The following is a 9,979-nucleotide window of genomic DNA, read 5'->3' as shown; positions in this document are numbered from 1 at the left end:
GGGAGATACAGTGGAGTTGGTATGCAGCCAGTTATCAGCAAGTTGGAAATAGGATCCTTACAGGTGGATTCTAATTGGTTAATCAACATGCAGCACGACTCATCTCTCCTCACCTTTGAATCTGTATTTGCATTTCTAAATCAGTTTCGTGCTGCTGTGACTCTTGTTTGAATGTTGTTTGGATGTGACTCTTGTTTGAATGTTGTTTGGAGAAGTCTTTCAAAGCAGTGCAGAGGTGCAATGACAGCGGAGCCCCCATGAAAGGGCAATAAACATATGAGGACGTGCAAAAGTATGCTAGCACTGTTGAGGTGTGAAAACGAAACAAAATGTAGACAGCTTTTTTGAAGACGGTGTCAAAAGGCTGAGACACCGGTGGGAAAGACACAGGCAGATTCGACCTATATATGTCTCTCCAGCTGCACACAGCCCTTTCTATCCTTAAGCCCTCTGGGAGGGTTCAGACTGTTCTGTGACAGAATAGCAGCATAGCTAATATGTCTGAGGAAAGGGACTCTGACATATTTCCAGTAGGCTTCCTTTCTCTTCGGCTGACCCCTACGTGCCTTGTCGTCCCCATCCACCCTTCCTTAGCCTTTTGCTCCCACCTTTCATTTCCTAGCCCATTACTTCTCTTGCTCTCTCTGCAATTTTTTGCCGTCTACCTTCTCCTCAGCTCCTCATTAGACATTCAGACCCCACCCCCATCGTGCCTCACATCTCTCCAGTTTCAGCCTTCCAGGCTTCTGTTAACAGCAGCGCAATTAACAGTGAAGGAGGGCATGCACGACTATCAGGTATTAGCTAGCTTGTGCCTGCCCCACAATCCATTCTTTTGCCGTGCACATGGCTTCTTTGAAGAAATATAATAATTCCTGTTGTTTTTCAACAAGTCCACATATTCTGCATTTTGTAATGAGATTTCATTCATATCTCTGTGACAAAGCAGCATCCACGCAGAAACCCCGACTTTGGCATTATGATAGAACTAGGGAGCAAAGCCCATTGTGGACGAAGATAAATGGGCCCTAGAAAGGTAGGGTGGATGGGTGGTAGATAGATAGGTAGATGGATAGATACAGGGAGAGGGAGACGAATGAGTACGGGGGTAGGAAGGAAGGAAGGAAGGAAGGAAGGAAGGAAGGAAGGAAGGAAGGAAGGAGAGGGGGGGGAGACATAGACAGTCAGTAAGCCAGACAGACAGGGAGGGAGGGAGGAGGGGGGACGAAGTCAAAGCGATGGGGATGAAGGAAGAAAGTGAGAGAGGGAAAGAATGAAGGGAGATAGGGGAAAAGGAAGAGAGAGTGAGGAAGGGGGGTAGTGGGGAAAAAGGGGCGTTGGGGGTTGGCTCAGTGCCGCCGCCGCCCCTCGCCTGCTGCCCCCGGAAAGCTGGCGAAGGTGGGTGGGTGGGGAGCAGCGAAAATTAACGCCGGCCTTCCACTGATTCCCTCCAGCCCTGGCTAGTTGGGGAGGGAGTCGGGTGGCGGTGAGCAGCTTATCGGCGCTGCCGCCACTCTTCAAGTGCTCCCCGGTTCCACTCACCCACCAGGTGGTTGTCAGCAGTAGTCTGACTTCTGAGGGGACCGGGTGCAGAGGCAGGACTACAGCCTTTGTGTTCTGAGGTGGGACTTAGGCGACACAGCCAATGGAAGCTGGGGAAGCTTCTGACGCACAGCTCAAGCCTCCAAACACTGTTGGTGTGCATTTTCTCTCCACTGCGTGACGCTGCGTCTTACTCAATTATATATAAGGGAGAGACTAGGTGCAAGACCCGTTGCGGGAAGAGAGGCAACGGACCCTAGAGAGAGGCTGCCAGAGCCCCCCCCCCCACGGACTGGCAAAGGAGAGCACGGCGGCTCCCCAGCGGCCAGGCTCACGCCTCCCTCCCCCCGTCCGCTGGAGGTGGTGGGGCAAGCGAGCCATCCTCGTCCGTCCTCTGTCGGCGCGCTGGAAGCGGTGGCTGCCGAAGGTGCACATAGTGTTCCAGCGGCGCGTGTGCCTAGCCGCCTAGCCTTGTCCCTCCCCCCCAGCCAATGGCACGCCAGTTGCCCCGAGTGGCAGCCAGCGGGCCAATGGCTGAGGGAGCGCATTTCCTCTCGCCACCCCATAGGCCGGTGACCACCCCAAAATGCTTTTATATAATGAGAAATAATTATGCAGACATTTTTAGTGAAACACACTGGCCTCTAGTTCTTATTCATAGGTAATCATAGCAAAATTACATCACTGGGTGCCTCACTACCTGCTATCCTTCCTTATGAAAACTGCCCATTTATTCCTATGAACTTTTTCCTGCTCTTCGGCTGGTTCTTGATCCTTAACAGAATTGGCCCCCTTATCCTGTGGCTCCTTAGCTTACTCAGGAGCCTTAGTCAAATGCTCTTTGGAAGACAAAGACACAAGTGTCTAAGAGATCATTCTTATCTACAGCTGCTGCACTCTCAAAAAAATAAAGGTGGTTTTGGAGAGGATCCCCACTGTGGAAGTCCTAATGATTTTTCAGGAGCAAGGGTTCTTCTTCCATTTGTTCAATAATTCTAGCTTTGCTGATGCTTTCCACCAATTTAGCTAGGGACAGGCTAGCATGATTATTTATTGAGACCTTAACTAAAATTTTGGCATATTGAGGGCCAGATGAGACATGACAGCAACAAATCTATGTGCCCCAAAGCTGCCCCAATCCTGTAGAAAGAATTCTGTGTAAAATATGTACAAAGGTAGGTGTGTGGAACCTTCCTCCACCCTGATCTCAGCTCAATTGCCCATTATCTGTTTCCTCAGTTGTTTTCATTCATAGCAACATTCCAATAACAGAAATATGCTCAGCTGAGGAGAAAAACACTCTGGGAGAGGACCTGTGTGAAGGAAGGATAGATTTATTTAACGACAAGGATACGCTGCTGCCATGTTTACCTTTGCCCTAATCCTGTAGCTAGTATTCTACTCTTTCCTCACCTTAAAAGCTTTGCTTGCTATTGACCCATCTAATTATTACAGACTAGGATGCAAGTGAATTAGTTTATGCTTATTCACTAAATGGCATGAGCTGGGTACCAGTGAGTGGCTGACTTGACATGGGAAGATGCTATTAGAAGAAGAAGAGATTGGATTTATACCCCACCCTTCAGTACCGAAAGGTGTCTCAGAGCGGCTGACAAACTCCTTTCCCTTCCCCTCCCCACAACAGACACCCTGTGAGGCAGGTGGGGCTGAGAGAGCTCTTGACAGAAACGGCTCTTTTTCAAGAACAGCTCCTTATCAGAGCTACGGCTTGCCCAAGGCCATCCAGCCAGGTGCAAGTGGAGGAGTGGGGAATCAAACCCGGTTCTCCCAGATTAGAGTCCGCGCACTTAACCACTACACCAAACTGGCTCTCACACCAAACTGGCTCTCTTAGCTTTCTTTGCATGGGCTAATCTTGGAACTTTACACCAGTAACATATCAACCAGGGCCAGTAAGTCTTCCTTCAAATTTCCCAGTATATTCAAAGGTTACATCTATAGACAGTGGCTTGTGTTATTATATGGGTACATATTCATGCATGAATGCAGCGGGCAGCCTAACAGGTCATTCACAGGGAAAATAGCTGCTACTCACATTCTTGTCTCGGTCATGACTGGGTTCTCCTGAGGCGAGCTCTCCAATCAACAATGGTTTAAGAAATTTCTGCACAAAGTTGAGGTCAGGGTGAAAGGCTCGGAATGCATCCTAGAATGGAGAGACAGAACATCACCGTTACGTTGCCCAGTAAGCATGCGCTTGCTCTTTGAAGTTTCTCACATTCTGCTCCTCTGATTCTCTGCTCTGCCTCCATGTGAACTGCTGTAACATACTGGCTAAAAAGAATGAGCTGTGTTTCGGGTTTGATTCTTGCCTTTGCAATAAACTCCCTGAGCAGCCTTAGGTGTGAGCTGCTTTGTCTCTCTCAGGCTCAGTTGCCCCTATTGGCCTACCTTACAGGGCTGCTGCAAGGATTATAGTAAAACAACTTTTTATGAAGCACATGAAAAAAATCCCCTTGAATCATGTAAATCACAGTCACTTTAAAAGGGGGGGGGTATGTGAACTGCCAATTCCAGAGTTTAACTGATGGTACTATTTTTGTTGCACACCTCTGCTTTTGGACGTCCAGATCCTAAAAAGAATTAAGAGAGGCAAGTTTTTTTCCCCTGCAGGAGTATAAGCTGCTCCTGCTAGTGCTGATATCAGTTCTGTAGATTTTTTTTTGGCAGGTAAACCATGTTTTAGAATCAGAACTCGGGCTCTTTACTGAAGCAGTTACTAAGCTGGTGTTTGATCACAGGATCAAATGCAATTCTTGCAATTGTGTTTCAATTCTGTTTTTCAGGTTGATGTAAATTATCCCTAACATTAAGTGGAGAAAGACATTACTGGTCTATAATACTTGGCATTTACCTACGGCTCTTCATCTGTTAATTTCATCAAACGTTAATATCTTGATGGTGGTGTCCAACATATCAAATTTAACATCTTTGCAAAAAAAATGCACTGGACTTGTTGCACAGAATTGCAAGCAGGAGTGACACATTTTGATCGTTCATTTGCCAGCTGAAGGGAGCTGGTTCACACCCAATGTGTAAATTGCTCTCATCGCATGTATGCATGAACCTACACCATGGACTGGCCAGACTCTGGCACAACTGGGAGAGCTGTTACATTACTGAGAACTATAGTTAAAGGTAAAGGGTTCCCTTGCTCGAAAGCCAGTCGAATCTGACTCTAGGGCTGCGGTGCTCATCTCTGTTTCAAAGCCGAAGAGCCAGCGCTGTCCGAAGACATTTCCATGGTCATGTGGCTGGCATGACTAAACACCAAGGCGCATGGAATGCTGTTACCTTCCCACCGAAGTGGTACCTATTTAATCTACTTGCAATTTCTTGCTTTCGAACTGCTAGGTTGGCAGGAGCTATAGCACAGAGCAATAGTCATGCAAAAGCCAGAAACCAACAGGTGCAGGCAATATTTTATTGCCAAACTGATTCTGGATGTGTTGTTCCTCTTGGGAAATGATGAAGCTACTAATACAACAAATGTGATAATCTATTTGTACTGAAACTATACCATTAAAATAAGTGTAGAATTACCAGGGATATGATGCAATGCTATATAATAATATAACTGCATTGTTGTCCATGACCCAAAGGTTTAAATGCTGCCACTAAATAAATACCTATCTAGCACCTACAACATTTCTGTTGGTTTGGGTGATGCAAAAGTCATTCATGTCACGTTGACCTAGCCAATCCTAACAATGCCAACCTGCAGTCAAGGCTTTCAGTCAGTAAGTAATGAAACACACTAATATGATGTTCACCGTGTCATTGTGGGAAGGGAAGGGAACAAACAATACTCCTTCCATTTATAATTTCCCCAAACATTTACAGGTGTTCATTATATAAGTCCCCAACTCCCAGAAATATTATTTGAAGATGTGAAAACATTGAACATTCTCATGGCCCAAAAATGAGTGGGAGGCAGAACCAGGAATCCTACTTCACAATCTCTCATTCGTCTAGGTGGGAATAAGCCCTGTTGAATAGAGAGGACCTTTGAAGGGCTGTAGTTCAGTGGAACAGCCTCTGCAGAAGGTCCCAGATCCAATCCACAGCATCTCCAGTTGAAAAAGGGCCAGGCAGTAGGTGATATGAAGGACCTCCACCTGAGACCCCGGAAAGCTTGCTGTCAGTCTGACTAGACAATACTGACTGTGGTGGACCAGTGGTCCGATTCAGTACAAGGCAGCTTCATGTGTATACACCTGAGTGATCAAATGGTCAGGCTGTACCTCCAAGGCTTATCTGTTCCTAAGGACTAATCTGACTCAAACCTTCTTTGTCTATAGAGTCACAACAACAAATTTAGAGTCCAGTCAGGCACCTTTAAGACCAACAAAGGTTTATTCAAGGTATGAGCTTTTGTGTGCGCGCACACTTTATCAAATATTTATCAATATCAAATATTTATCAAGTAGAGACAATTGAGCACATTGTGTGTACTATAAAGAAATTAGGGTTACGTTTCTTCAACTCATATTAGGGAAGTTCCTTGGCTGCCCAGATACGGAGATAAGGAAGAAATTTATTTCTGATTCCAATTCTCAGCTCTCGCTAATTTGCGCCAGGTTTCTGCCAATCGCTTATAGAATTCGTAAGGACCAAGTAAAGAACTGAAGTAGACAGAATAAGACAGTATATTGGATGAATTTCATTTTATTTGTTTATAATGTATTTTATAAGTATTTATATGTAGTTTAACCAAAGGGTTACAGATAAGACTGATTTGTCTATAAATGTTTTATGAATGAACCCTAGAGATTTTAAACTGCTGTAACTGAACTGTGCTGGTTATACACCGAATAAATACTGACTGACTGGCTCAGGAAGGAGGGCTCCAGAGCAAACTAATTTATGCAGTAGCCCAATCGCTCGCTCACTTTAATGCCAGTAGCTCACAAAGTAGAATTTTTGCTCACAACACTTTTGTAGCAGGAACTCCTTTGCACATTAGGTGACACACCCCTAATGTAGCCAATCCTCCAGGAGCTTACAGAGCTCTTCTTACAGGGGCTACTGTATTCTTATTACATTGTTTTGAGGATTTTATTGTACTGGGCCTACTTTGTGAGCTGCCTTAAGCAGCTCTCTGGGGAGACGTCATATAAGTTTCTAAATAGATAGATATCCCTTCTTTATTTCCTTACTTGCAGTCTGGCAACCAAATGTGCAAACTGTCTCAATGAAAAAGTGTGCTTCAGGTAACATTTGGGGTGATGTAAAGTTCTGTCTGCAGAGCTCGCTCTGTGCCAGTTCTCCTTCACATGTACAAGCTGCAGCCATCAATGAATAAAATCGTACAAACCAGCCCTGCCTTAGGATTTAGTGAAACTGGGGCAAATCAGCAAGGTCTTAGCAAAACCCTATGATTTTCTCAGATTCTCCCTACTCTCCTGCTAGAGAACCCTCTGGCTTCCCAATAACCATGAGGTGTTAACCTGCTTGTGATAACTGCATAAGAACATAACATAAGAACGTAAGAGAAGCCAATGTTGGATCAGGCCAATGGCCCATCTAGTCACAGTGTCACACAGTGGCCGAAAATACCAGGTGCCATCAGGAGGTTCACTAGAAAAGAAGAAGAAGAAGAGATTGGATTTATACCCCGCCCTTCACTTGGAGTCTCAGAGCGGCTTACAAACTCCTTTCCCTTCCCCTCCCCACAACAGACACCCTGTGAGGTGGGTGGGGCTGAGAGAACTCTGACACAAACTGCTCTATTTCAAGGACAGCTGTGCCAGAGCTTGTGACTGACCCAAGGTCACATCAGCAGGTGCAAGTGGAGGAGTGGGAATGAAACCCGGTTCTCCCAGATTAGAGTCCGCACACTTAACCACTACACCAAACTGGCTAGAAGCCCTGCCACTGTTATTCCACCCCCCCATGCACCAAGAATACAGAGCATCACTTGCCCCAGCCTGAGAGTTCCTAAAAGGTGCCTGCTCCTTGGGAGGACAGCGATGGCAAACCTAGGCAGCATAATAAAAAGTAGAGACAGCACCCTGCCAACAAAAGTCCGTATAGTCAAAGCAATGGGGTTCCCAGTACTACTGTATGGCTGTGAGAGTTGGACTGTAAGGAAGGCCGAGCGCCGAAGAATAGATTCTTTTGAATTATGGTGCTGGAGAAGACTCTTGAGAGTCCCTTGGACTGCAAGGAGATCAAATCAGTCAATCCTAAAAGAAATCAATCCTGACTATTCCCTGGAAGGCCAGATACTGAAGCTGAAGCTCAAATACTTTGGCCACCAAATGAGAAGGGAGCACTCACTGGAGAAGACCCTGATGCTGGGAAAGACTGAAGGTCAAAAAAGAAGGGGACAGCAAAGAATGAGATAGTTAGACAGTGTTATCGAGGCAACGAACATGAAATTAAGCAAACTCTGGAGCACGATGGAAGACAGGCGGGCCTGGCATGATGTGGTCCATGGGGTTGCGTAGAGTCGCTTGATTGTGCGACTGAACAACAACAACATTATGATACTGGCTGATTTGTTTTCAATTCCCTTCCAAATAATCCCCAGCATAGTGATGGCCTTTTATAGTGCAGTTGCACACTGTCTTGACATTTTCATTGGGTTATCTACTACGACTCCAAGGTCTCTCTCTTGGACAGTCTCTGCCAGTTCAGATCCCATCAATGTGTATTTATAGTTAGGATTTTTGGCTCCAATGTGCATCACTTTGCACTTGGCCACACTGAACCCCATTTGCCATGTTGATGCCCACTCGCCCATCCTTGACAGATCCCTTTGGAGTGCCTCACAATCCTCCCCGGTTCTCACCACCCGAACAACTTTGTGTCATCTACAAATTTAGCCACTTGACTGCTTACTCCCAAATCCAAATCATTAATAAACAAGTTAAAAAGCATCGGACCAAGTACTGATCCCTGTGGTACCCCACTGCTTACCACCCTCCACTGAGAAAATTTCCCATTTATAATCACTCTCTGTTTCTTATTAATTAGCCTGTTTTTTTATCCACAAGAGGACTTGTCCTTTTATCCCGTGACTATTGAGCTTACTTAGGAGCCTTTGATGAGGAACTTTATCAAAAGCTTTCTGGAAGTCAAGGTAAACAACATCTATTGGGTCCCCCTTGTTCATATGTTTGTTCACTTGCTCAAAAAAACACCAACAGGTTAGTGAGACAAGATCTTCCCTTACAGAACCCATGTTGAGTCTGCCTCAATAGTTTTTGTTCATCAATGTGCCTACTAATTATTTCCTTAATAACAGTTTCTATCAACTTACCCGGTATCGATGTCAGACTGACTGGCCGGTAATTTCCCGGATCTCCTCTGGAACCCTTTTTAAAGATGGGAGTGACATTAGCTACAATCCAATCCTCAGTAATGGAGGCAGATTTTAGTGAAAGATTACATATTTTTGTCAGGAGATCCATAAGTTCACGTCTGAGTTCTTACCATCAGGGCCTGGTGATTTATCAGTTTTTAAGTTGTCTATCAGTCGTAGGACCTCCTCTCTCGTCACCTAAATCAGACTCAGGTCTTTCAACACCCCTCCCAAAATCAGTGGGTCTGGAGTGGGCAAGCACTTCTCATCTTCCACAGTGAAGACAGAGGCAAAAAATGCATTCAGCTTTTCAGCCATTTCCCTATCATCCTTCAGTACTCCTTTTGCCCCTTGATCATCGAAGGGCCCCACTGCCTCCCTGGCTGGTTTCCTGCTTCTAATGTATTTGAAGAAAGTTTTATTGTTGGTCTTTATGTTTTTTGCTATATGCTCCTCATATTTCCTTTTTGCCTGCCTGATCACAGACTTGCATTTTATTTGCCACAGTCTGTGTTCCCTTTTATCAACCTCACTGCTTAAAGGAATCCTTCTTACATTTTATAGCTTCCATTACTTTGTTTGTTAACCATGTAGGCTTTTTCTTATACCTATTTGTGCCTTTCCTAACCTGTGGTATATATTTTTTCTGAGTTTCTAGGATTGTAGTTTTAAATAGTCTCCAAGCTTTCCAAATGGTTTTGACCCTTTCTACTTAAAGTGGTTGTGTCAGTCTTTTTGGGCAACTCTACAAATGTGAAACTCAATAACATTATGGTCACTGTTCCCAAGCAGTGCGATCACTTTTACATCTCTCACCAGGTCTTGGGCATCATCTAGGATCGCCTCTCCCCTGGTAGGTTCTGTGACCATCTGTTCCACAGCACAGTCATTGAGAGTGTCTAGAAACTCTTTTTCTCGACTTGAACACATATTGACCCAATCAAGGTGTGGGTAATTAAAATCACCTATTATGACACAGTTATTTCGTCTAGCCGCTATCTTTAATTCATTCATCATTTTATAATCCTCCTCTATCTTTTGATCTGGTGGGTGATAACAAACTCCCAGTGTTAAGCCTCCTTTTGGGCCCATTATTTCAACCCATAG

At 45.0% G+C, this 9,979-nt stretch overlaps 1 protein-coding gene across 1 annotated transcript in view; it reads right to left on the bottom strand.

Annotated features, from left to right (window-relative positions):
* Positions 1-9,979, bottom strand: part of FADS2 (fatty acid desaturase 2) — a 64,321-nt gene that overhangs the window by 46,059 nt on the left and 8,283 nt on the right. Inside the window, exon 2 of the mRNA XM_015409378.1 lies at positions 3,599-3,709. Within this exon, the coding sequence (XP_015264864.1) occupies positions 3,599-3,709 (111 nt within the window). The remainder of the gene's footprint in view (positions 1-3,598; positions 3,710-9,979) is intronic.

The sequence above is a fragment of the Gekko japonicus genome, unplaced genomic scaffold, assembly GCF_001447785.1.
Source record: "Gekko japonicus isolate JY-2015 unplaced genomic scaffold, Gekko_japonicus_V1.1 scaffold730, whole genome shotgun sequence".
Classification (NCBI taxonomy): Eukaryota; Metazoa; Chordata; class Lepidosauria; order Squamata; family Gekkonidae; genus Gekko; species Gekko japonicus.
The sequence above is the reverse complement of the archived record's forward strand: the minus strand, read 5'-3'. Positions and strand labels throughout refer to the sequence as shown.